Source organism: Panonychus citri, unplaced genomic scaffold (genome assembly GCF_014898815.1).
Source record: "Panonychus citri isolate SS breed McGregor unplaced genomic scaffold, ASM1489881v1 Contig00139, whole genome shotgun sequence".
In the NCBI taxonomy this organism is placed as follows: Eukaryota; Metazoa; Arthropoda; class Arachnida; order Trombidiformes; family Tetranychidae; genus Panonychus; species Panonychus citri.
This window is the reverse complement of record NW_026515544.1, coordinates 490,656-518,403: the sequence shown is the minus strand read 5'-3', so window position 1 is coordinate 518,403 and position 27,748 is coordinate 490,656. Positions and strand designations below refer to the sequence as shown.

Below are 27,748 nucleotides of genomic sequence, written 5' to 3'. Positions count from 1 at the left end.
TTGTTGGATAAGGGTGATTGTCTATCTCTTACCATTAAGAGTATTATTAGGATGATGTTGATCAAGGTGAAAATGAGAATCGGGTAAAAAAACAACGAAGAAATTTGATGATTTGGTTGATGATTAGTCGAATAAAAGTTAAATTGTCAATAATCTATTGGAAATTAATACAAAATTGAGAACGAATATGGAATAAAGAAAGAGAAGAGGATGGAAGATCATCAACTGGTCTCCATGATAACTCATTCGGAACTCAGGTAACTTTTTTCTCTGCCGATGCAACCGTAACAATCGCCTTTTCGATTTTCTCTCTACATCACACCTTCTTTCTATTCCCTAGCATCTCTCTCTCTCTCTCTCTCTCTCTCTCTCTCTCTCTCTCTCTCTCTCTACTTCTTCATCTTCCGTTCAAGACTGTTGATCATCTCTTTTGAATTTCTTCCTCTTTTATTTTCCTCCCTCAACTAACCTCCTCCCGCTCCCTCCAATTCTCGCTTCTCTCTCTTGTTTAACTTTTTTTCCTCTCCCTCAGTTTGTCATGTAAACTCAATGCTGAAAGTTCATAAGGTTGTGTATCCAGAAATCGGGCGTTAAAATAACCATAATAACAACACAAAATCTTAAAATCAACGATTCATTTTATTTTTTTATTTTTTTCTCTTTAAATTGCTTATCATTCTTCATTAACTTTTCTCTTTTTTGTTACCTTTACTCTTCTTCTTCTTCTTCTTCTTTGATAACAATCGGATTATCATCATCATCAATTCAAGTTCCTAATTCATTTGGATCGGTAAATGTCACTCGATCGTCAAGATCAGTGTACACAAGCAGCAACACATTAAGAGGAGATTAAAAAAAACATCAAACATTAGGTAAGTCTAAATCTTTTTCACTAATCCATCAATTTAATCATCATCATCATCATCGGTGTGTTTCCCAGGTAAACGGCTGTTTAAACATACACATCTCCTTTTACCATTGGATTGTATTTATACTGATTCATTTAATTAGACAATTACAATTAGTGTCTTGTTTCAAACAATCATCATTTTGGCTTCACCTTGATATCCAAACCAGTGGAAGGACAATTAATTGTGTTTTCCTGGATCTTGATCAACTCTCAATTCATCTTGAGCCATTAAAGTGTAATAATAGATTGTGATTCTGTTGTTCATCAAAAAAGTTAACCATTGTTGTTAACATTGATTAAATTGACTAATTGGATTGATTGACAGTCAAATTGATTGAATCAATGAGTAACCAATTTCTTGCTCTTTATTGACACAATACATTTACTTCAATTACAAATAAAATTAACTTGTAATCGTTAACGTTATTTGTTCAATATTAAATCGTATTCGTTTGTCTATCCAACACAATTATATTTACTCTTTGTTGGAAACTTTATTCAATTTCTTACCAATAATACACTTGACCTGGAATTACAATTTAATTGTCACTTTGGTAATAAGTGAATATGTGGATTTAAATTAATTACTTAAATCAACCAATTGTATTTTGATTTATATCATTTGTTATCAACAAGTAACACTTTGTGATTATCATTTGAACCTGAAAACTTTTGTCACCATCAACACTCATGGAGATTGATCAATTTTCAACCTGATAACCTTATAAACAATCAACAAGTGATGATGAAATAATCATTAATAAAAGTTTCAACAATTAACACATTGTTAACTTGGATTAATCAGCATAATTTATCAGTTAACTGTTGACAAACTTGAAACATTTTCATTGAACCGGAAAACCAACAAAAAAAAACACTGAAAACGGATACATCACGTTTCTTGTGTCACTTTGTTTACCTGAACAATTAACTTAATTAGTGATTATAATTGACCAATCAACTGATCAACTCAATTTTTTGTTTCTTTCTTTTTTCCTTCTTCTTATTTCAATATTTTCATTGCTTGAATTCAGTTGACAATCACCAAAGACATGGAATCACAAAAAGTTTGGGCTCCTGATCCTGACAATGGTTACATATTGGGAACCATTGTTGACATTGGCTCCGAACTTGCAACCGTTAAATGTGCGAAAAGTAATCAGGTAAACTAACAATTAATATAATTACCCTCTCATTATTCAATTTTAAGTTAATTACGATAATCAATATTCACTGAAAATTATGAAAACTCATTCATCTCTTTTTCAACAATTACTTTAACCTTTTCCATTTCAACCTTTTCCCTTAAACCAGATCAAAGCCTCTTAATCACAATCATAATCATAAAAATTATTGTGATTAAGATAATTTCAAACATAAACATATTGATTATCTCTTAATTGTTTCGTTAATTTTTCTTTCACTAAACAGACAATTAAAACTCCTTACAATACAATCTATCCAGCGGACCCTGAGATAGAGAAACATGTTGACGATAATTGTAAGTTATTCTAAAATATTAATAATTAACTATCAATAACAATTAACGTTCTCTTTTTTTATTGTTCTTAAACAATTAATTGATTAATTTCAACTTTAATTATTTTTCCATTTCGTTTTAAAGGTGCACTTATGTTTCTTAATGAGGCAACTCTGCTCAACAATTTACGAGTCCGTTATGAACGAGATCTGATTTATGTAAGGAAAAGGTCAAAATCAACTAATTGCTGATTAACTAATTGTTCTTTTCTAATTAAATTGTAGACTTATGTAGCTAATATTCTCATCTCAATCAATCCATACTTTGAAATTCGCAATCTCTACTCATCGGAGGCAATCAAACGCTATCAAGGAAAATCACTTGGTGTTCTTCCTCCTCATGTTTTCGCTATTGGTAATATATGAATTATTTAAATTTATCTTAATTTAGTTAACAATGCATGTTGATTGTTGATCAAATTGAATTAGATTTCAATAAACAATCAACATCATGCATGAAGATCTTAATTTTTCAGCCAATCTATTGGCTCAACTTTTCTCAGACTCATTGAATAATTTAACATCAATTTCGTATTTAAAATTAATGCTATTTCGGTGCTAATCAAATCAGCTCACAAAGTGCACTGAGTTTACAATTTGTAAATCACCAATTTAATTGTTATGATTTTCCAATCAGTTTATTGTAGGGCTTCTAATCTTGTTAGCAATTTAGCAATTGACTTTTTAAGCCCTTTAATTGGTCTCATTAATAAGCTTCCCTGATTGGTAATCACTTTTTGATTTTATTGATTTTTATTTATAGTTAGTGACGGGAATTGTATTGTTTTCATTTGAATAACAGTTAATTAGGTTGATTGTGATGGCTAAATTGCTTGACCGATCGTAGGAGCAAAAATTTTACTCATTTGGGATCAACTTTTATATCAACAATCAGATTTACATTAAGATCATCATAACAATTAAATATTGTATTTTTTTTTCTGAAAATCAATCAAATGTAACTTTCTTATCTAATTGTTTCATCATCTTGACAATAGTGATTACGATTGTTAACAAATCATCAACATTTAGACACAATTGTTTACTCAAAAATGATCCGAATTGAATTCAAGTTGATTTACTTGTAATACTAATTTACTTTTTGTTTCACTTTACCTTTCAATCAGCTGACAAGGCTTTTCGTGATATGAAAGCGTTCAAACAAAGTCAATCGATAATAGTTTCCGGTGAATCGGGAGCCGGTAAAACGGAAGCAACAAAATACGTGCTGAGATATTTGTGTGAATCTTGGGGAACCAATTCTGGACAAATTGAGAGACTAATTCTCGACGGTAAGTGGTCATCGAATATAAAGAAAACAAGGAAACATCAATAACTCGAGAATTCGAGACTAATTGAATTTTGTTTATTTTCTCAACTTTTCTCTTCCTTTCTCGATGCAATCATTGATCATAAAAAAAATTGATCGACATCTCGATAACGGTTTATTATCCTTCAACAGCTAATCCAGTGCTAGAAGCATTTGGTAATGCGAAGACGGTTCGAAATAATAACAGCAGTCGATTCGGTAAATTCATCGAAATACACTTCAGTGGACAGGTAATTAAACTGACCAGGTGAGAGGAGAAGGAGAGTAATTTATATATGAGTAGAATTGGTAAACAGGAACCAGACGGAACAGAAAACAACAGTCGCCCGAAAAAAAAGTTACTTTGAAAGTCAATGTCACTAGAATACAATTATTAGTGGTTACACTTTTTTCCTCCTCCTCTTTTCATCTCATTCATTTTTATTTGTGTTCTTTTGGTTCATTCATTCAATTGTAATTTAATTTCTAATTGTTAATTTCTCTTCCATCTTTTGTTTATTATCTTTTTCTTTCAATTCTTTTTCTGGTTGTTGTTGACTCTTTTTTGAATCAGTTTTCCGTTGCTGGAGGTTTCATTTCACACTATTTACTTGAGAAATCACGAATTTGTGGTCAAAGTCCAGGTGAACGGAACTACCATATATTTTATCAACTTTGTGCCGGAAGTCCACCTGATATTTGGAATCAATTACATCTTGGTAATCCTGATCAGTTTCATTATCTTAATAGAGGTTGTACCCAATATTTTGGTTCTAAATCGTCTCTGCCCGTTGAACGATTGTCCCAAGAACAATCGTCCAAAGGAAGTTTAAAAGATCCAATTGTCGATGATGCAAACGATTTCGCTGCAACAGATAAAGCCCTCGGTCACTTTGGTGTATCAGATCGACTTGCTATCTACAAGGTGGTGGCCTCAGTTCTGCATTTGGGTAACATAGCATTTGAAGAGTCTCCTGATGATACTCGGGGCGGATGCCAAGTGAAAACCGGTTTTTCTTGGTCTTCCCTGGAAACAGCCGCATCACTTATCGGTATTGAGGCGGAAGAGTTACAACAATGCCTTTTGTCACGTATCATGCAAACAAATAAGGGAGGACACAAAGGAACCGTTTATTTGGTTCCATTGAAAGTTCATGAAGCTTCAGCCGCTCGTGATGCTCTGGCTAAAGCTCTTTACTCTAAACTGTTTGATCATTTGGTTACCCAGATAATCAATCGATCAATTCCAACATTTCAATCATCTTATTACATTGGTGTTCTCGATATTGCCGGTTTTGAGTATTTCCGTCACAATTCATTTGAACAATTTTGTATCAACTATTGTAATGAGAAATTACAACAAGTTTTCAATGAGAGGATTTTAAGAGAGGAGCAAATACTTTATGAGAAAGAAGGACTTGGATTGAAGCATATTAATTACACTGATAATAGTGATTGTATCAACCTATTGGAAGGCCGATCAACGGGAATATTTGATCTTCTCGATGAGGAATCGAAACTACCAAAACCAAGTGCAACTCATTTCACTGAATCAGTTTTCTCCCATAACAAGGATCACTTTAGATTAGCTGTACCTCGAAAATCAAAATTGAAAGAGGATCGAGAACTTCGAGATGATGAAGGTTTTCTTATTAGGCATTTCGCTGGTGCCGTTTGCTATCAGACTGGTTTATTCATTGAGAAAAATGCTGATGCTTTACACAATTCGTTGGCTAGTTTAATGTCAGAAGCCAAGAATAACTTGATCCGTGAACTATTTCCTGTCGACGCTTCAACTAATGGTCACTCTAAGCCCGCTAGTGGTAAACTTAGCTTCGTCTCAGTTGGAGGTAAATTCCGCAATCAACTAAACGATCTGATGACCAAATTGGGCTCCACGGGAACGCATTTCATCCGTTGTGTCAAGCCCAATGTTCACATGGTTCCTCATAAATTTGAAGGTTCACACATTTTGTCACAACTTCGTTGTTCCGGAATGACCTCAGTTCTTGAACTGATGCAGCAAGGTTACCCATCTCGAACCTCATTCATTGACTTGTACAATCTGTATAAACACCATTTACCTCCTAAACTTGTTCGACTTGAGCCTCGAATGTTTTGTCGTACATTATTCAAAGCTTTAGGTCTCAATGAGACAGATTATCGATTTGGTTCGTCCAAAGTTTTCTTTAGATCTGGTAAATTTGCAGAATTCGATCAACTCATGAAAAGTGACCCTCAACATCTATCAGTATTGGTCAGTAAAGTGGAAAAATGGTTGACCATTTCAAGATGGAAGATGTTCCAATGGTGTGCACTCTCAGTGATTAAACGTAAGTGGTTAAGTTTACATTTAATGAACCAAATTCTATCGGTGTATCAAGTTAACTTTACTTTAAGAAACCCTCAGGCCATTAATCGTATTAGCCCAAATTTAAATTCAAACCGTCTTTTATTTATTTCAGTTAGGAACAAAATTTTATATCGAAGGCAAATGATTGTTACGATTCAGAAAAACATAAGAATGGTCAATGCAAGAAGGAAATATCGACCAAGGTAAGTTGATTATTTATGAACTCGAAAAGCAAACGATTAACTTGATTTGATGTTCGTTCATTCAGGTACATCGCTATTACGAGAGTAAAGAAAAGTGGACATTTATTAAAAGACATGTCCGAATTGACCCAGAAGTTAAAATTATCCGACGAAAAGACTAAGTTCAATCAACGAATGGTTGAGATCGAAAAGGAAATCAAAGATACCATAGAAATTTGTCGAACTTCATCTCAACTTGATACAAAAGATTTAGAGAATCGAGTGAATAGGATTAGTGGAGCTTTAGAAGAGCAGATTAAATTATTAAGAAGTAAAATTGTCGAGGAAGAGAAACTAAGAAAAGTTCAGGAAGAAATGGCTAGTGAAAGGATGAAGAAAGAGGATGAAGATCGTCGGAAAGCTGAAGAAGAAGAGCTTAAACGAAAACGAGCCGAACTCGATGAACGTTTCAAGATGGAAGCTGCAGTTAAATCTAAAGAAGTTGATGACTTCGAACTGGCTAAAAAGCTACAACATGAACTTGATCTGGAATTGGAAGAGCAGAGAAAACGAGTTGAACAAGAGAGACTTGATCATGCTCTTGCTTTGAGATTGGCTCAAGAAACAACGAATGGTACATCTGATGATCTTACCCGAGCAAGTCCACTTCCCGCTTCACCTCCTCATGCATCAAATGGTATTGGATTGAAAAAGTTACCAGGAGATAAAAAATACGATTTGTGCAAATGGAAGTACTCTGATTTGAGAGATATCATCAACACTTCCTGTGATATTGAGCTTCTTGAAGCATGTAAGGAAGAGTTTCATCGACGACTAAAAGTTTATCACGCATGGAAATTGAAAAATTCACGCAATCGGGAAACGAATGAAGAAGAACGAGCTCCAGATTCTATTATGAACAATCCAGGATCGGTTGATATTCACGGATTAAACGATGGAATATTGAATAGAGCGACATTATCATTCTCTAACAATGAACAGCGATACTTTAGAATTCCTTTTGTTCGACCTTCATCAGCGACCGGACAAAGAGGCTGGTGGTGGGCTCATTTCGATGGTCAATGGATCGCTCGGCAAATGGAAATTCACCCGGAAAAGAAACCAATACTTCTAGTTGCAGGTTAGTTTCATCAACTATTCTAACGCTCAATTGTTCATAACTAATTTTATTCAATTAATTGATTCACAGGTAAAGATGATATGCAAATGTGTGAATTGAGTCTTGATGAAACTCGATTGACCAGTAAGCGTGGAGCTGAAATTCTGGCTGAAGAGTTCGAGAAAGAATGGTCCAAAAATGGAGGAGAATCAGTTAAATATCACCCAAGTGTTGCTCGGAAAAAGTGATTAACCAAAAATCAATTCGAAATAATCAATTAACAATTAGCAATCATCTAAGTTGACTGTGAATATTTCCAATTATTTTATCAATTAATCAACCAGTTGATTCTTGAAATAATACAACATGAGCTTTCAAACGAGACAAAAATGCACTAAAAAAAATATCATAACATGAAAATCAAAAAAAAACAATCAATCAATTGTATTATTATTGCTTTGTTTTCATCTATTGATTACTTTAAATAATAGCCCAAGGCACAATTAATTAACCATTATTTTTACAAACAACAAAATATAATATGAAAAAAAAACAATGACAATAAAAGTTTTATTTAGAAGCGCAATCAACAATATCAACACTTATTTAAATCTAATAACAATCAGCTAATAATATTTTCCGTCTCATGAATTACATTTAATTTACTGGATCAAATAAATTGTTGATTTCAGTTGACTGATTATCGTTAGTTGATTGTTTAAACTTTAATCATGATGATCCTCATAATTTGCTTATTTGACAATCATCAAGGAAATTATTTAGGATGAGTTTTGTAAATCACAGTTGATTAACTTTTGATTTGTAGTTTAATGTTGCAGTTAAACCGAATCAATTTAACCATAAATCATTATAAATAAACTAATTAATCCGATTGATTAAAGATAAATTGAATCAAATTGATGTTTAAATCCGCAGTAATACTGGGTGACCAATAATACCTTGTTTTTTTAAACGTTATATTTTCGTAATTACTTGACAGAAATTCGTTTTTTATGTCTTAAATTGAAGAAGACACTTCAAAATTATTTTCAAAGTGCCCTCCACCTGATAGGTAACATGCCTCCAGGCGACGAAGGAATCCTATGTAAACACGATTTAGCATCTCATCGTCGCTGTTTGCAACTTCATTTTTAATGGCTGATTCGGGTTGATTTAGGTCTTTTGGATTTCTCTGGCATACTCTATCTTTTAAATATCCCCATAAAAAAGTTACATGGGTTTAAGTCTTGGCTATAACCAGGTCATTCTATTCTGTCCCCTTGAAAAGCTTGGTATCCAAGACCAATAACACGGCTTTCAAACTTGATGGCAAGGCTTTCAAACATTTCGTGTGTTCGATATGGAGTAGTACCACCCTGTATGAATCAGTTGGGATTGTTACTCGAGTTAACCATGGGTAAAATCGTCTTAGCAATATCTGCTTATAAAATTCTCCTGTAACAGTTTCGGATTTTTGACTTGTGGAACTTGTCTGAATACTTATGATAGTGGTCAACATGCCCCTAAATTGCTAACATGTAGTCACACTTTATGTAAATTGTGCTTGGAATCAATTTGCAATCAACCTGGAGTTCCCGAGAATGGAGCTTTAGGTGTCCCATTTGTCGTGAGCTGATACATTTACCACAAGGAGAGGGTTCTATTAATTTTCCTCCTTCCTTTATGGTTAATCAGCTGCTTGATCTTGTTAGTCGTCAACGAAGAGATGTCATTCCCAAATGCATCCGCCATGTCACCCAAGAGCTTTTATTCTGTGAAACATGTGACAAAGTTTTCTGTTTACTTTGTGATGATGGTTCATCTCATTCAACGATTAATTGTAAACATACCGTAAGTTTTTCAATCCATTTCCTTTCCAATTCGTTTATTCATAGGTTCTAATTTTTCCTTCTTTTTATTAATACTTAGGTTATACCTTTCGCAGTCGCAATCAAACGCCTGTCAGAGATATTGATGTACAAAGGACAACAATGCATTGCCAAATATAATGAAGCCCATAAGAATGTAACTAAAGAGATACTTATGCTTGAACAGAATGCCGGAGAAACTGCTTCGATTATCAAACAAACCTTTAAAGACATGATGGATCTGGTAAATAAACGATGTCAAGAGGTTCTTTCGGTCGCAAACAAGATGAAGGAGGATAAACTTAATATTCTTATGAACCAGATGAAGCTTATTGAAGAAGGAAAGTCAGAGATTGTCACCGACTGTGAGAATTATGAACAGCGAGTTGAACTTCGCCATATAACTCGAAAAATTGAGGAACTTCATGAGAAGATTGATAAAATTAATGTTCTCCTTGAACCAAGAGAAAACTGTTTCATTCGCTATGAGCATCCAGTCGATTCTACCCTTCAATCTATTCAGACAGCAATTTGTAACTTTGGAACAGTTCGTTCAAGCAGCACATTTCCACCCCTCTGTGAGGCAAATATCGATAAATGTTTCGCCAAGTTAAGGTCAGTTGTGAACATACTCACTTACGATTATGCTGGATCTCGTCAAAAGTATGGTGGTGATCCTGTCACTGCAGAACTAAGTTATCTCCCTGACGGAACTGAAATTGCGGTTCGAGTTGTTGACAAATGTGATGGTACTTAAAAGAAAAAGTGATCTTGCAACAATTATCATGTTATCGTTGTGGATCTTGGCAATGATTGTATCAAAAAGTATCGATATTATTAATCAACAAATCGAAGCAATTAACTCTCCTGTTACTTAACAGGATTAACAAGAATACACCAACAGATGAATTAACGAAACTTGATTGTCTGTACATTGGCCAATATCATTTCCAAAAATCATCTTCATCTTTCAGCACTAATCTCATTTTTAAATAACACCATAGACAACAAAAAGTACTTCAAAATCATGATTGTATAGAAAAGCTTAATTGTAACAATAAAATTTATATGCTTAACATTAACAATATTGTTTTCACTTGCTAGATTTCATCTACTACAATTATCACTGGTAGATAATAAATCACCAGAGTTAAATGTTGATTAACTTTGATCAAGTGCTAATTTATGGCCAATATCTGTTTAAAAATCAATTAGATTAAACTAATATTTTATTTCAATCGGATAACAAATAGTAATTAAATATTTGCCTTTAAAACACAGAGAGATGATTAAAATACTCGATTATCAATCGACTGATCAAACAATTGGCGCTTCTTACAAAACTTACTCACGATTACTACTTACGTTTATCATCCTCTTTCTTTCATCTTCTTCCTTTCTCTTTCTTATCATCCATTCACCCATTTTCTTTTGGGTTTATTCAAGAAACAAACTGGTTGTTTTCTGGTGTCAGTTAGTGAGACTACAAACTAACAACAAGAACAACAACAAGTTACTCACTTGAATGTTTTTCTTCATTGTTCAGGTAACATCAACAATCTGTTGTATCTTTTACTCATGTTGATCAGTTGATTATGATAAAAATTGTCACTCTTTATCAATAATTAAATTACTTTTTCCATAGAACTTGTAATATTGATTAGTTATTGAAAACAATCAACTAAAACCATCAAAAAGTTTTCACCATAAAAATTGTCAACATTCATGGACACTTTATAATCATTGTTATGATTGGAATTAATTTTTGGATAATGAAATTATCTCAATTTTAATCATCATCAATTATTCAGCATAAGCTACAAATAAATCACCTCTTCGTTAAATAATAATAACAATCAGTGAATCAATATTTAAGGTGAGTCTAGTTCATTTTTTCAGAATTTCATTATTCGATAAAATCAACTAATTGTTATCAAGGGGTGTCATTTTAATCTGTTAATTAGTTAGTTAGTTTAATATGATAACTTATCTAATTGATTCATTCTGACAACTTACTGTATTTACAGTAAATCATGAAAACCCTGAAAGCTCAGTTATCCAAGTTATTACAGATTAGACTTAATCTAATGTTGATTGGAACAAATTTACAATCAAATCTACAATTCAATCTGCGATTCACATCGAAAATCACCATTTTAATGCAAAAAAAGTTAATCATCTTAATTGTAACCATTTGCAGACAGTTTTTAATCTCTTAGTTTTTTCCTTAAATTGCAATTGAAAGTCTTCCGGTTACAAATGGAGAGTTTTAATTGTAATCAACACGTAAATTGAACAATAACGTTACTGATAATGAAAATGTACAATTAAGCCATTTGTCCCAATTGGAACCATGTTTCATCAACCACTAATTGTACAATTAAGTAAAACTTGGAGGGTTACTGATTATCATTAATTGTATTCATTGGATTTTCCTTTCTTGATCTGATTTATTTTCCTGATGTGATTGTAGTTAATTATTTCATTAGCTATCCTCCATTAACTTAATTGTCAATCGTTACCTGAGAAAATGAACAAAAAATTAAGCAAAAAGAGCCAATTGACAATTAATTTGCAGAAATCAAATTGTTTATGGTTAATTGTTGAAAGTGAAACTTATTGGAAACATTTAGTTTAACAAAATAATAATAAAGTGAAATGAACAAACTTTAAAATCAAACTAATTAAACATTATCTAACAATTTGAACTAGTTAATTGCTTTTTAATTGAAACAAACTTAAACAATACTTACCTGGAATAGTTAATTGTAATTGTTTATCAGTGAAACTGTACAATTAACGATAATTTTTTCCAATAAACAGTCAATTAAATTTCATTAATGAGAAAATCAACTGAATGAAAGAAAAATAAAACAAATTATCTTATTATTAATAATTAAATCAACCAGTGAGTTTCAAATTAACACTCAAGTTTATCTCATCTTTTAATCAGCTGATGATTTAACCTTTAATTCAGCCGTTAACCTTAAACCGTTAAATTAACAGATCACAATTAAAGTCCATCGTCGTTATTTGTTTAAATAGCAGATTAAAGTTTCTCCGTCAGTTTATTCATAACAACAGAATCATCATCATCATCATTAAGATAAATCTTAACAGAAATATAAAAAAAGAACTGAATTTAATGACAATCATGAAGGGATAATGATGAAAATGATTAACAGTAATTGTTATGATAATGATGATGATGATTATCAAGGTAAAATTAACCAACAAAACAGAAGCGCGGTAAAAAAACAGAAATTAACTTGATTATAACAAAGAATCGAGATTGTGATGAAAATTCTGGTAAACCAGTTTCATCATCTTTTCCATCATTAAAAAATCATCATTAAAATGATTATAATCATTTTCGTCATTAATAATAATCAGGGCTATTCGAGATTCTCTACAAACCGAACATCGGTAATTCACATTAGGAAAAAAACTTGGTACCGTTAATCGAAATCTTTTACTCTCTCTACTCTCTTTTTTCTCCTTTTTTCTATTCTTTTCTACTCTCACCTTTATCTTTCTCTTTTCGAATCAAAATCGCATGTTGACCTAATTGTTATTAACTAAATCATCTGAGCTTCATTCCAATTTACTCTTTTTTTCTCTCTCTCTTCTTTTCTGACTCCATCTTCTTTAACAAAAAAGAAAAAGTATCTTTTCTCTCTTTTTTCACCTTTTACCTGAATCGAGTTTGCCAATTATCTTGATAACTACTTTTGTCCGAACTCACAATTTCGGGTCATTTAACGGGCTAACAAATTGCTTAAACACGCATTCAGTTTGTTGAGGTTTAATTAGGGGAGGAATTAAGATGAAGAAGTGAAAAAAATCTCGAAATCCAAATTGACAGATCATTTTGTGTATGTGTAGTGTCAATTGTGTGTTGTACCTCAAATAACTGGATTAACTTTTGATTGTTGTGATTGTAACTGTTAATGTTGGTATTGTTATTTGAGTTTGATTGTTGATTGTTATATAATCAGCTCTCTCTCTCTCTATCCATTGTTACTTTTGTAACCAGCAAGTTTATTAATCTGAATTTAAGGTTGACGATGAAAAAAAGTGATCAACAGCAATCAGATATACATGTATAACCTGATTAATAAGAAAATAATCAGTTAATGCCACCATGTTTACACATATGACAAATTACAATTAACCTTCAATCACTAGTTGGTAAGCAGAAATGAACAAATCAACAATTGACAAGAATCTAAAATCAGAGAGTTAATTGTATCAATTGATTACAAATCACTTTCTTGTTTGTATGTAAAATTGATTGTAATCAAAATCGAGGGAGAAAGAAAAACAAACCAATCTCACCTTGTACAATCTCCCGATATCCAAACACCAAAACAAAACGAAAAATTCAATCAATATTCATAATAATAATTTGGACACTTTCACTTTTAATCAGTTCGAGAAAAGGTAAAATATAATCAACCGAAAATCACCTTTAACCTGTAATATAAAATCACATTTAGAGTTTAACCAATTAACCTTGACATTATATCTCCAGTGTTTAGATGTCAGTTAGAAGAGGAAATGTGATAAAATCAATTTATAAATAGTCAGGTAATTAGAATATTAAATTAAATTAAAAAGTGGAAAATTATCGTTGACAATTGAATCGGAAGCGATAACGGTTAAAAGAATTTGCGAAAATTGAGAAACCGGTTAATCGAAAAACCCGCTTTAAAATGTGAGCTCTTGATTCTCATTCAAGTTAATGTGTTGCTGACATCAAGTTGATTCTCATTCAAGTTTACCTGTTTTTCTGTTAATTAATTTATTTCTCTTCTTTTTCTTTAATTAATACAATTTTATATATCATACATTCTCTTTTCCATTCTCTTCTATCAACTGTTTGTGTTGATTGTTTAAAATTATTCTTGTTCATTTATATTTTGTTACACATATAGAATTCAATCTGGACTCATTGGTTGTGAATCGGTTCTCCATCACTTCATCTCTTCATATGAGTGAATTATGGTGAAAATGTTGCTTCTTTTCATTTCAATTAATCGGCATAAATATCAACATCATCATCATCAACATAATCTACTATTTAATCAGATACAAGTTTAAACATTCAACTTGATTTTATTCTCCGGCCTCAACAAGAAGAAGAAGAAGAAGAAGAAAAAACCTTCGATAATGGTTACTCTGAAAATGTAATTGTTCTTCAATAATTAATATATTCTGAACACACCAAACAGTTCATACAAATTCAGTACCTTACACACGCAATCATCTTAGCAACTTAATTTCCTTTTCTCTCCCTTTCCTTTTTCTTACTCTGTTGTTTCTTCTCCTTCTTTTCATCAGTGAAAACAAAACCTTTTCCCTTTTACTTATCAAGTTTACATACGAAATCATCTTTTTCTATTCTTCTCTCTTTTCCCCTGTCTTCTATTCTATTCTCTTTCTCTTTCTCCCTCTCTCTCTCTCAATGTGTGTTCTACATCATTCTACCTTGCATCTCAATTAATCAGCAATTTTTCATGTTGCTGTTATCGTTTACAAATAGATACCTTGGGTTACCTCTGGATTGTGCTATTTCCACCATTATTTTACTGTGATACCTTTAATTACTGTTCATGTCCTTGATGACCAACACCTGAACTACCTGAACAACTACATCTAATTCAACTCAAACAAAATCTATTCCACCTTCTCCTGTTTACTTTTCTTCATCTTCTCAACGAGTTATTTAGATCTTCGAAGGTCGAAAATTGTTTTGTTTTATTTTTCTATTCATTTGATATACATACTATATCTACTCAATCTCTCTATCTTTCTCCTCTTTTTATCTTCTTTCTTTTCTCTCTCTCTCTCTCTCTCCCTCAACTTGAATTACAGACTCAAGGAAGTTGAGTTTGAAACGTCCACTAACAGATGAGAATTTACCTTCTAACTTCACATTCTCTTGCTTCTGGTTCACTTTTTTTCACTGTTATTTGTTCAGTTCTATTTGTTTCTTTCTGATATCATCATTCATCGCCAAGAAAACAAAGCCTTTTCTTAATTGTTGTTAATACTCTCTAATTGACTGACATCCGTTCCGATTTATTTTACATTAACTTGTAAAAAATTTTATACCATCTACTTTTCTGTGCTTTCACCAAATATTCATCATCCCAATCAGCTTTACCATTCCAATCATCTCTACAACCTCATCATCATCGTCATCAACAATTTTATCGGTTATCATCATAGTTATAATTGGTTGACATATTGGCTGGTAAACAGAGGAAATTGATAGAGGATAACAAAGACTGTGTTTAGATTGACTTTGCAATAATAATAAATTGTGTTTTATTATTACTCATAAACAGCAATCATGGCAACCGATAAAGTTAAGGTTGCTATTCGAGTGAGACCTTTTAATCGTCGAGAAATCGAACTTGGTACTAAATGTGTTATCGAAGTTAAAGATGAACAAATTATTCTATTTAATCCAAATGATTTAACTAAAGATGGTTCACTTAATCGTCGGGGACAAAAGGTTTTCGCTTTTGACAATTGTTTCTGGTCTTTTAATGAAAAAGATTCTCATTTCGCTAACCAGGAAAAAGTTTTCAATCAATTAGGCACCGATGTGTTACAAAGTGCTTTTGAAGGATACAATGCATGTATCTTTGCCTACGGACAAACTGGATCTGGTAAATCATATACCATGATGGGCTCATCAGATTCTAAAGGTCTTATACCAAGATTATGTGATAGTATATTTGAAACAATTGCAGCAAATTCAGATCCAAACAAAAGTTTCAAAGTTGAAGTGTCTTACATGGAAATTTATAATGAAAAAGTTCACGATCTTTTGGATCCCAAAGGTGTTAAACAAAATCTACGTGTACGTGAGCACAATATTCTTGGTCCATATGTTGATGGTTTATCAACGTTGGCTGTCTCTTCATATGAAGAGATTGACAATTTAATGATTGAAGGAAACAAATCTCGTACAGTTGCTGCAACTAAAATGAATTCTGAATCAAGTAGATCTCATGCTGTTTTCACGATAACTTTGACTTGTACCATATACGATCCCTCATCTAGTGTTTTCGGTGAAAAAGTGTCCAAAATGAGTTTAGTCGATTTAGCTGGTTCAGAGAGAGCAGTTAAGACTGGAGCAGTTGGCGAAAGACTGAAAGAAGGTTCAAATATAAATAAATCATTAACCACTTTGGGCTTGGTAATTTCTAAATTAGCTGATCAAGCGTCAGGTAAATCGAAAGGTGATCAATTTATACCTTATAGAGATTCCGTGTTAACCTGGTTACTTAAGGACAATTTAGGAGGTAATTCGAAAACGGTTATGGTCGCTACTGTTAGTCCAGCTGCCGATAATTACGAAGAGACTCTTTCTACTCTTCGATATGCCGATAGAGCTAAAAGAATTGTTAATCATGCTGTTGTTAATGAAGATCCTAATGCTCGTATGATTCGTGAATTGAAGGAGGAAAATGAACAATTGAAAGAAATGTTGAAACAATCAGGTCAAACTGAAGATCTGAGAGATCGTTTAGCTGAGTCAGAGAAGTTAATTAAAGAAATGACACAAACTTGGGAAGAGAAACTGCGTCGAACTGAAGAGATACACCAAGAAAGACAACAAGCTCTTGAGAAAATGGGTATTTCTGTCAAATCATCTGGTATCAAGGTCGAAACGGATAAATTTTACTTGGTAAATCTCAATGCCGATCCATCATTGAACGAATTGTTAGTTTATTATCTTAAAAATCGCACCCTGGTGGGTCGAGCTGATGCAACCAAGGAACAGGATATTCAGTTATCCGGTATTGGTATAATGCCGGAACATTGTGTCATGGAGATTGATCATGATACACAAGAGTTATTTATAATTCCATTAGAAGGTGCAAGAACTTTTATCAATGGAATTCAAATAGATGATAAAACTCGATTGCATCATGGTGATCGATTGTTATGGGGTAACAATCACTTTTTCCGCGTTGCCTGTCCAAAGACCAGTAATAATCGCTCAAGTCCAAACAACAGTAGTGCTAATGTAAATAGTGGTAACGGTGATTGTAATAACATTATACCACCAGAGGAAAGACCCATTGACTATGAATTTGCCAGGGAAGAGTTAATGATGAAAGCATTGAGTAATGATCCAATTCAAGATGCAATGAAATCGCTGGAGCGTCAAAGGGAAGAAGATAAAAATCGTGCCTTGGAAAAACAACGTGAAATGTATGAGAGACAATTACAAATTCTTCGTAGTCAAATGTCACCAACATCATCACCCTATGGTCATGGGGGATTTCAAAAGAGTGGATTCTATGATCCTCTTACCATGACCTGGAATCGATCACCTTTGTCAAGTCCCAATGTAACAAATCGTATTGATCGTTGGGCTGCTGATCGAGATGAAGTGTTTAAAAGAAGTCTAACCAAATTGAAAGAAGACATAGTGAAAGCAAATTCGCTTGTGATGGAAGCGAATTTTTTGGCTCAAGAGATGTCACGAAATACTGAATTCAAAGTAACCCTTCAAATACCTGCAGCAAACTTGAGTCCTAACCGGAAAAAAGGTGCATTCGTTAGTGAGCCGGCGATTCTGGTTAAAAGGAAAAACAAAGCACCACAAGTTTGGTCAATGGAAAAACTTGAGAATAAATTGATCGATATGAAAGATCTCTATGATGAATGGAAAGAAAAGAATGGAGCACTTGATGATGATGTTTCCAGTACATCTTCAAGTAATTTGTCACTCATAATTGATCCATTTTACGAGTCAACAGAAAAGCATCACTTAATTGGTGTGGCAAACATCTTCCTTGAAGTGCTCTTTCATGATGTTACCTTGGACTACCAAGTTCCCATCATCAGTCAACAAGGAGAGGTTGCTGGACGATTGCACATTGAGGTCAGTCGTATTGCAGGCTCTATTGGTGAAAGATTTGGCGATGCATCGTCCGAAGTTAGTTCTGAACAGGGATCTGCAAGTGAAAAAGACTCTAACAATACCGTTACCATTAAGGTCGCGGTTAAAGCCGCTCGAGGTATTCCACTGACTCTCTCGAATTATGTTTTCTGTCAATACACTTTTTGGGATTATCCAGACGCTATTGTGGTTCCTACGATTGATTCGAGTGAATCAAATCTTCCCAAATTTGTTTCTGAAGGAACAACATTTAAATTTGCTCATGAAAAAGAATTTACAATACAAGTGACTGAAGAATTTCTCGAATATTGTTCGGAAGGTGCCTTATCGATCGAAGTGTGGGGTCATCGAAGTTCAGGTTTCAGCTCATTCCATTCAGATTGGGATATCGCTACAGCTCAACAAGTTGTCTCAAGATCTTTGGCTGATCGTTGGGCTGAATTGAAAAGAAAAATTGAATTGTGGGTTGAAATTCATGAATTAAACGATAAAGGTGAATATAGTCCTGTAGAAGTTGCTTCTCAAGATGATATTTACACCGGCGGTGTTTACCAATTACGTCAAGGTCAACAGAGACGTATTGTTGTTAAAGTGATTCCTGCTCAAGACTCTGGCTCGTTACCTGTAATCTGTGAAGCGATAACATCAATTCAAATTGGTTGTGTTTGTCATCGATATCGAGTTCAAACTTCATTAGATTCTTACCAAGAAGTTGATCTTGCTGTTCTCAAGTTAAAATGGTCCGATGCACTAAGTAAACGTAAAGAGTATTTGGCTAAACATATGAAAGAATTGGTCAATAAATCTAATAAGAGTGAAGAGGAACGTGAAAGAGAGAAAAATCTTGTTGGACAATGGATAAGTTTGACTGAAGAGAGAAAAGCAGCAAATGATCCACCAGCGGGCTCAGAAATTCCCGGTGCTCCACCGACTTGGGATCCACTTCCGGGAATGGAAAGACACATACCTGTGATATTTCTTGATCTTAATGCTGATGAAATGAGCAGCAGTTTATTATCCAACCTTGGAGAATCTTCAGTCCTATTAGCTGGATCCAATTCAACGATACCCAAAGAACACAGTGATCTATTTGTTGATCTTCGAATAACCAAATTTTCTGAAGATGTTTGTTCAGCGACCGCAGTTTGGGACTCATCCGTCCACGATTCTCCAGCCCTTAATCGACCAACAAGTGCAAATGATAGAGTTTATCTTATTCTAAAAGTTTCCGTCCGACTAAGTCATCCAGCTTTAATGGACTTGGTCTTGCGAAAAAGACTCGCCATAAATGTTTATAAACAACAATCACTCACTGAAAGAATCAAAAAAAGTTTAAAACGTTACGATAATATAACAGCAACCGGAGTAACTTATGAAATTGTTTCCAACATTCCGAAAGCCTTTGAAGACATTGAAGATCGTGAATCTTTGGCCTTAATGGCTGCTTCCTGTGATAATAATAATAGTTGTGATGGTGAAAGTTACATTGAAAAATATACCCGAAGTGTTTCCGCCGTGGAGAGTATCCTTGCTTTGGATCGATTGAGACAAGAAGTTGCTATCAAAGAGCTTCTAGCAGCCAAAGGAAGCTTCCGGGAAGCGCTTCTCCGTAAAACATTAAGTGTACCCAACATGGGTGTTTTGAGCCTGTCGGAGCGTAGTTTTGACCGAGAGACATTGCCACCGTTATTTTAAATAATTGATTTCATGCAACGATGATCAATCATCCCTCTTTATCGTTTAAACCATCGTCACCATCCAAATCATATTGAACATCAAAATGATCGTCACACATTTTTGGTTTTATCTCTCTTCCTGTAGTCTTTCTCGATTTTTCCCATTATCTCCCTTTTACCCTTCCTCCATTTCTCTCTCCCTTCTATCTTTTCTACTCTGTTTCATTCAATTTCATTCTCATTCTCATTCTTATCATCATCATTATCATCATGTTAAAACCCTCAACTCCTCTTTATTTCTTCTCTCAAAATCAAATGTTAATTCGCAATTTCAACTTCCATTTTTAACTTCATTATGTACAAACAAAGGAAAAGCAAGATTTTCTGAACGTCAATAATCCTCCCTGTATGTTGTTTGGCTTATCCTGGTTTTTACTTTTCTCTTGGATAAATGATTCAACTATTATAAGCTCAAGTGAATCCTATGAAAGAGCTCCATTGACATTCTAGTTGAAAGACAAAGTATCTCTATCTTTCCCGTTGTTTACCTTTCTTGATTCATGTTGACGTCCAAAGCCTTGATATTTCATTCATTACACACAAACACTTTCCATTGAAATTATTACATAACGATTGGTCTCATCAAGCCTGTTGATTGGCGGCGATTCACTTCTGTTTGGTTAATCAACTGACCAGGAAAACCTCAATGATACACAAAACAAAAATTGCTCTTTCAACTCTAGAAATCAATTTACATCCACACAATCAAAAACAAATCAATAAAATTGCGATAATTTTTCCAATTCTCCTTAAAATCCAAGAATCCATCCAAGATAATTAAATTAAATCCATTCCAACGAATCATCATTAAAATCTATCAACTTTCCTTCAAAACAATGATCAAGAAAAAATGTTGTTTTGTTCCTGATTTTCCAGACTGAAATTAACCAATAATTATAAAACAAATTCGGATGCATGATCAACAAATTTGTATAGTTTTTGAAATAATATTGATTTTATAAATATATAAATGAACAAACTCACTTATATCTTATATCAAACTTATTGTTGTTTCAGAAAAAAAGCAGAATTAAGAAAAACTGATCTTTCTTAAAGTCTTGTTCTTCCTGTAAAAAAAAGTTCATGCTTTGATTCACTCAGTTGGTTCAGAGAGAAGGTAAAAAAGTTATATCACTGGAAACTGTCAATCGGATAAAACAATGAGAGTAACTGAAGAAAACAACTCGGGGTATAATCAAAGATGTTACAAACCATGACATCGGAAAGTCAGGATAATTATTACATGACAATGAGCAACAGATAGATGATGATGATGATGATGAGTAGAAGAAGAAAAGAAGATCAACAAGGAAAAGGAGTAGATTAGAAAAAGAGAATTGATGTTTTCTGTTGAATATTAACATTGATTCATTTTTCTTTCTCCTGTCAACAATCAGTGTTGCCCATCGACGACAATTTGACACTTTGCTTTCATTGATTAGTTTCTTGTGAATCTGTGAGAAGAACTTTTTCTTACAAGAGATTCAAATTGTGAATCATGAAGATAAAGGAAGAGAAATGTAGTCATGGTCGGTAAATTTTCCGCATCAAAATGTTCAATCATTACCATGTTCATATTAATGCTTCTAATGTTTGTCACCTCGCAAGTCACTTACCTTTTAAATGATAATAAGTGACAACATCTGAATGAACATAGATGAGCCTCTTTTCATTGTCTTTTAGCCCTTTAAACATTTTCTTGCTCAAGTTAATCGTATTTCTTTTGATGGTCTGATTGTCGTGAAAAAGTAAACATAATCACAATCATTTCCACCATTGCAATCAAATGATCATCCAAATTATGTAAACTTTGTTGTGAATGATTATCCAATTAAACTTTTTCCTTATGGATCACGTTCATCTTAACCTCTTGCTCGTTAAATTTTACGACTGTACAAGTTGTTTAATTAGTCAATCTCATTTGGTTGAGCAAGAAAATCGGGTAAACAATCAGTTTGATTACACATACAATTTGAATTGTGAAAATTGACTAGAGATGGAAAATCTTTACAATCTCAATGATCTGGTTATCATCTTTTTTTACTTTCATCATCATAACTTGATTGTTTCAACGTCTTACAATCAAGCTTTAATTATCGTCATACTATTAGTTGTCTTGAACAATCAAGGAAAGTTCATTTTTTCATGAAACTTAGCGACTGCTGATGGATTATTTTTGGTGACACTATTTGATTGTTTATTTTGATTCAATTCAGTGATTCTAATAGTTATTTGCTAATCGTTTTCACAATTCGACTTGGATTTCAATTCAACGCAACAATTTGATGTAAAGTTAAATTTGCATCGATTATATTCAATCTAATATCGACTCATTGGTCGATATGTAGAACTATTTAGAACGAGAAAACATGAACATGGATCACAATTAACTGATTTTACTTGAATGCTTTTCCAATTATGCCTTAATCAATAATTTTATCAATTTGAGCACCAAAATTATCAGTTAATTAGAACGAGTCAATGTAAAAGTTGACAATTTGGCCTTACTACTGAGAGAAATCATAGCAAATCATTATCAACGAATCTCAATCCACTCCATGTGTTTGTATAAATGATCAAGAAAATGAATTAATCAACAAAAAATGAACTTTTCATGAACAGTTCAGTTAGCGCCATCTATCAGATGATTAACTATGTAAACTCAAGTGTTTGTTTTCAATTTAATCTAATTTGACAAAGTTCATTTACAACATTGTATCTTCAACGATTAATAAATTGTGTGTAAAAAATTGAGAAATAAATGAAGATAAATGAGAAATAATCTTATTATCATTGAGCTAATATTAGATTGTAAAACGTTTTGATTAAGATACAATGTAATTACTGTTGTGAATAATTAAGATAACAATTAATTGACAATATGGATACAATCATATAACAAATTATTATTAAAACAATTTAACAATCCAATCTTATTCTTGATATGAATATTATTAATACTTACAAAACTACCTACAGTTGCATCTTATTGATTAACTTGTCTCAGGGATCTATTAATCTTTGCTTACAGAGATTAAATTGTATCGATTCGGTGATTAACTTAAAAGCAAGATAGAAATCTGAATGAGAGAGAAAATTGTCTTTATCATCTTAATTGTAACAAAAATTAGATTGGAAACATCGAGGGAGAGAAAACAAATTTAATCAATTTATCCTTTTGAACGGAAGATAATTTCATCTTTCAAATGATAATTAAAAACAAATGAAAACTATTTGCCTTTTAAATGTCAATCAAACAGTAGACAACAAAGAAATGATAATTTAAACAAATTAATTAATTAGCTGAAAGGTAATTAATTGATTAACAGTCGAAATCATCCATTAGAGTTTTAATATTTCTTCTTGAAGTTTGTTTTCTCTTAATTTTCTTCGTACAAACCTGTTCATTCAGGAAAAATCAAAGCGACTCTTTGAATTACGAACAATCAATTGATTGATCTTCAAGAGATTTCTATCGATAGAGTAGAGAGAGAGAGAGAGAGAGAGAGAGAGAGAGAGAGATAAGAATGAAGATGAATATGGTAGGTTTGTCTAAGAAAATAATCTTATCACTTCCCAGTAAAAAAGAAGAGAAAATCTTGAAAACTCTTTTTCGTTCTAAGTTGACTATTATTTTATCTTCCAAGTTTCTCTAGTCAGCCCTTGGGGGTGTGAGGATAAAATGCTATTACTTTAAAGTGAGAGAGAGAAAAGAAGATAAATAGTATTATAAAAATAAGAAGATACTTATATTGTATGTCAATAGAAAACACACCCATCTCATGCTGAAACCCGGATGGAAAGTTATTTATGGCGGTTAAACCACAACTATCGCAACTCAGTTTAGATCATTTAGTTAATTGTCATTAGCGATTCAAGTTAGACTACAATCCAATTTGGAACAATCATTTTCTCTCTTTCCATAGATTTTCAAATTTTCTCTTCCTATTCTTTTAATCGTCTTAAGTTTCAATTCTTTCTTTTCTCCTCCTACTCTCATTCCCTTATCATCCAGAGGACCAGTAGAGAGGATAAGAGATCTTCTCTCTCATTCTATCTCTCACTCTCCCTCTCTCACTCTCTCTCTCTCTCAGATCACAATTATGGTTCTTTTTGGATTCTAATTAACCTTCCATCCAACAGTTCATCTTCCATCAGCATCAATCTTTTAAATTGTTCACCTCAAGTTTCCAGCATCTTAAACATTGTTTTCATCTTTAACTTTTATTCGTCAATATCAACACTAAACCGATTGCCTTCGTTTTGACAATCAATTAATTGTGTCATCTTCAACTCTTAGAATAATTAATTTTATTGTGATCTATACCAATTAAAATGACAAATCACATTGAACTGACAGATTCAATGAAGGTAAATTAATGTCACATGTTTAAATATCTCTTTGTTTTCCCTCTCATGGTTTCCCTTGTTAAACTTGTATCCAAATATTTCTCGTAGTAATTTAATCTAATTGTCCGATTACAATTTCATCATATCTTTTGATCCTCTAGAATTATCGTTCCTACTAATCAGATAAATCTAATAATAATCAATCTTCTAATCTCACCTTATTTCCAATGTGTTATTGGCTCAATTCTCACCGGTTTATTTTTGCCTTTTCTCTTCATGACAAAGGTGATGATGATTAATTGTAATCAACTAAATGATGTTACAACTCTAGTTAAATTATCTCCAAGTCGATAATAACAATATTGATTATTTGGTATTCAATTAATCCAAAGGAAATCTTTAGATCTCTATGGCTTTTGATTCGTTTTCTTCAATAATAAATCTCTGTGATTTTGCTCTTCCTTAGTTTTTTCTTTCTTTTTTCTCCTCTCTCTCTTTCTCACTTAATTCATCTCTTTGTTCATCATCCCCTCTCTTAATATCTTCATCCCTGTCTATTTCATTTCTCCTCTCTTTCTCTATTTTCATCCTCTATCTTCATGTAACAATCTTTCTCTCTCTCTCTCCCTCTCTCTTCCTCTGTCTCGATGTTTCTTCACTTTTGCAACTCTTCCCAAAGACAATCTTCATGTAACTTTAGTAGTTAAATCTCTGTGTGGGTTGATTTCACTTTCTCTTTCTTAATCTCTGTCTGAATTTCTCTTTTCTCATCATTATGTAAATATATTTTCTTCAGATGATAGTGTCTAGTTTTACAATCGAACTGCTCTAAATCCACCACGAACTAATTCGTACTAACCATGTGTCTATCCGTCCATCATTGATCAACTTTGTCGTTTGTCCTTTTAAATTTCATTCACAAACTTTGAGATTATGACAAAAATATGTTTAACTTATCCTAATCCTGATGCTATCTTATTTTCAGTGGTGAGTTAATAAGATAATTATCATGATTTATGATGTTTGTTGTACGATAATCAACTTGGAACAGTCGATTCTTTATTACCTTGTCTTCAACATCGATTTTTCATCTTCTCCATTGTTATCTAATGTTTACTTTCATCTCCAAAATTATTCTATTCTGAAATCTATTTTTATTTGTTCACCTTCAATTCAATTGCCATTGTTTTCCTAATGATTTTTTCTTCTTCTTCTTTCTCAGGATGTTCCATATTCGGGTCTACTTCCATATCCATGTAAACCAGGATTACTTATAAATATCAATGGTCGAGTTCCTGAAGATGCAGAGAAGTTCGTTTGACCTTTTCCATTGTTTTCTTCTTAACCATTAGGTTGATTTGCTAATTTATTTATTCCATTGTTATTTTATATCTCTTTTTCTGTAGATTCTGCATTAATCTTGCCAAATCAGGATCTGGTGATAAAGCTTTTCACTTTAATCCTCGTTTCGAAGAGCGTTGTGTCGTTCGAAACAGTTTAGTCGATGATAAATGGGGAACCGAAGAAAGGAATCCAAAGAATAACATTCCTTTTACTCGAGGCGAACCATTTAGTCTTTTAATTCTTGTACAAACCAATTGTTACAGAGCTGCTGTTAATGGTGTCCACTTTATCGACTTTGACCATCGAACGCGTTTCAGTGAAGTTCGAAGGCTGGAAATTGATGGACATGTAGTTGTTAATAAGATCAGTTATCATATGGATCATAATCACTCACTGGATTGTACACAGTTTCTTCTCGGTTATCCGATATATCGACCGAAATTACCTTTCAAGTGTAAATTTCCATCTCCCGTTCAGGCTGGTTTTATGGTTTACATTTCAGGTCGTCCTGAACTACGTGCCCATAGATTTGCAGTTGACCTTCTTTCAGGTGAAGATATTGCCTTCCATTTCAATGTTCGATTCGATGAGAAAGCGGTAGTTCGTAATACCTGCACTTCAGGCGACTGGTCAAAAGAGGAACGACACATCTCATATTTCCCATTCGCTTTGGGTGTTAACTTTGATATGATCATTTTGATTACCGAGCAAAAACTTATGATCGCTTTAAATGGGCAACACTATGTCAACTATAATCATAAAGTTCTACCGATTGATTCCATTGATTCATTAAGTATCAAAGGTGATCTTTGCCTTAGCTCCATTAGATTCTCAACATGAACGGATTTTCCAGAAATTATCTCGTTGATTGTGATCCAAATACCAAATAACATTATCAACTTCCGTCTAATCGTCTATTAATTAAGGCGATACATAAAGAAAATGATTATCAAACTCAACGTGATTAACTTATCCTAACTAAAAAAGTTCCTTCGATCTAATTTATCTTAAATTTTCGATAATTAACTAGTGAAATTCAAACTCTCTCTCTCTCTCTCCTTTATTCTGTATATCAAAACCGTTGCTGCCTCATCATCAAGTTAACGATTTCGATAAATTAAAATCTAATCAAACTGTTAAAAGGAAATTCCAAATTCATCTCTTTTACAGAGATTCTTTCATAATCAAAGGCCAATAGTTGAAAATTAATCTCCGTCAATTTAAAGCTTTTGTAAAAAGTGAATACATAATTAAACGAATGAATATGATAACTTATTGTGAAAAAATCAGTTAATTAAAATGCTTTTTGAACATCGATCAGTTTTTTATTGTTTCTATTCGATTAACTATTCTTGTCGATAGTCTAGATTAAAGCTTAACTGATTAACTTTTGGCCTTTTAATGACAAAAACTTGATAGTTAATTGTAAAGTTACCAAATAGTAATGAACTTAGATGAAAATGATGAGGATAAAAAACAAGTTAATTTAGTTTCTCCTTTGTTATTGTGTGTGAACGTCAATCAACTGTGATAATTATATTTAGTTAGTTGATTAACATTTGATTCTATTTACAATTAGGATAAACCAGGAAGAACTTAAAATAAGGTGAAGTTAAATAAACAATTAACCTCCAATGTGAATATACAAAAGTCTAAGAACTTTCAATGTGCAATGCCATCTTTTGGCCAGAATAGATGATTAGCTCGAACAACACTTCACCATCAAGACCAAAGTTTTCGAATCCGAATTCGAGCACCAAACTGATTTTATTAATAGAAAAAAACTTTAATAAAATTTTGGACTCTTTAATATTGAAGAAAGTAATTAAAAAATGTTTTACAAGAAATAATGGAAAGTGCAAAATCTAATCAAAAATCGCTGAAAACATTTTCAGTTAGAACCTGAAAAATGTTCATGGAAATAATATTTTACATAGAGATGATTAAAATACTCGATTATCAAACAATTGGCGCTTCTTACAAAACTTACTCACGATTACTACTACTTACGTTTATCATCCTCTTTCTTATCATCCATTCACCCATTTTCTTTTGGGTTTATTCAAGAAACAAACTGGTTGTTTTCTGGTGTCAGTTAGTGAGACTAC

General features: G+C 32.7%; 4 protein-coding genes and 1 long non-coding RNA gene across 7 annotated transcripts; 4 read left to right on the top strand and 1 right to left on the bottom strand.

Annotated features, from left to right (window-relative positions):
- Positions 1-432: 432 nt before the first annotated feature.
- On the top strand, positions 433-7,999 carry LOC128394457 (unconventional myosin-VI-like). 2 transcript variants are annotated; one of them, XM_053354784.1, is made up of 11 exons: positions 433-872; positions 1,945-2,073; positions 2,342-2,411; positions 2,535-2,608; positions 2,675-2,804; positions 3,577-3,741; positions 3,912-4,009; positions 4,333-6,091; positions 6,224-6,314; positions 6,380-7,434; positions 7,504-7,999. In XM_053354784.1, exons 2-11 carry the CDS (start codon positions 1,963-1,965, stop codon positions 7,659-7,661), a joined length of 3,711 nt encoding a protein of 1,236 aa, XP_053210759.1. In that variant the 5' UTR covers positions 433-872; positions 1,945-1,962; the 3' UTR covers positions 7,662-7,999. The 2 variants fall into 2 exon arrangements, with proteins under 2 accessions (XP_053210759.1, XP_053210760.1); XM_053354785.1 differs by having other exon boundaries at positions 941-2,073.
- A 740-nt stretch (positions 8,000-8,739) lies between these two features.
- Positions 8,740-10,366, top strand: LOC128393942 (tripartite motif-containing protein 3-like). Its single transcript, XM_053354172.1, is given in 4 exon segments — positions 8,740-8,801; positions 8,878-9,017; positions 9,020-9,264; positions 9,343-10,366. Coding segments are annotated over 4 exon segments (1,143 nt in total). The 3' UTR covers positions 10,039-10,366.
- A 450-nt stretch (positions 10,367-10,816) lies between these two features.
- Positions 10,817-21,812, top strand: LOC128394456 (kinesin-like protein KIF13A). The gene is made up of 2 exons (XM_053354783.1): positions 10,817-11,157; positions 14,219-21,812. Exon 2 carries the CDS (start codon positions 15,640-15,642, stop codon positions 19,903-19,905), a length of 4,266 nt encoding a protein of 1,421 aa, XP_053210758.1. The 5' UTR covers positions 10,817-11,157; positions 14,219-15,639; the 3' UTR covers positions 19,906-21,812.
- LOC128394458 (uncharacterized) lies at positions 11,472-14,294 on the bottom strand. Its single transcript, XR_008326368.1, has 2 exons — positions 12,035-14,294; positions 11,472-11,803 (listed from the first exon to the last, which is right to left on the bottom strand). It is a non-coding gene; the product is annotated as an uncharacterized LOC128394458 (long non-coding RNA).
- A 1,920-nt stretch (positions 21,813-23,732) lies between the features above and the next one.
- On the top strand, positions 23,733-26,957 carry LOC128394113 (galectin-8-like). 2 transcript variants are annotated; one of them, XM_053354369.1, is made up of 3 exons: positions 23,733-24,317; positions 25,519-25,607; positions 25,703-26,957. In XM_053354369.1, the coding sequence occupies exons 1-3, from the start codon at positions 24,282-24,284 to the stop codon at positions 26,478-26,480; spliced, it is 903 nt and encodes a 300-aa protein (XP_053210344.1). In that variant the 5' UTR covers positions 23,733-24,281; the 3' UTR covers positions 26,481-26,957. The 2 variants fall into 2 exon arrangements, with proteins under 2 accessions (XP_053210344.1, XP_053210343.1); XM_053354368.1 differs by lacking the exon at positions 23,733-24,317 and adding an exon at positions 24,808-25,283.
- The last annotated feature ends 791 nt before the right edge of the window (positions 26,958-27,748 follow it).

What these genes read in the sequence shown, in the direction of transcription:
- LOC128394457 (XM_053354784.1), top strand. Translation starts at nt 1,963, where the DNA reads ATGGAATCACAAAAAGTTTGGGCTCCTGATCCTGACAATGGTTACATA. An exon ending in ATGAACGAGATCTGATTTAT is followed by an intron (nt 2,609 to 2,674) that starts GTAAGGAAAAGG and finishes ATTAAATTGTAG; the next exon opens with ACTTATGTAGCTAATATTCT. An exon ending in ACCAATACTTCTAGTTGCAG is followed by an intron (nt 7,435 to 7,503) that starts GTTAGTTTCATC and finishes ATTGATTCACAG; the next exon opens with GTAAAGATGATATGCAAATG.
- LOC128394456 (XM_053354783.1), top strand. Translation starts at nt 15,640, where the DNA reads ATGGCAACCGATAAAGTTAAGGTTGCTATTCGAGTGAGACCTTTTAAT.
- LOC128394113 (XM_053354368.1), top strand. Translation starts at nt 25,230, where the DNA reads ATGACAAAAATATGTTTAACTTATCCTAATCCTGATGCTATCTTATTT. An exon ending in ATGCTATCTTATTTTCAGTG is followed by an intron (nt 25,284 to 25,518) that starts GTGAGTTAATAA and finishes CTTCTTTCTCAG; the next exon opens with GATGTTCCATATTCGGGTCT. An exon ending in GTTCCTGAAGATGCAGAGAA is followed by an intron (nt 25,608 to 25,702) that starts GTTCGTTTGACC and finishes CTTTTTCTGTAG; the next exon opens with ATTCTGCATTAATCTTGCCA.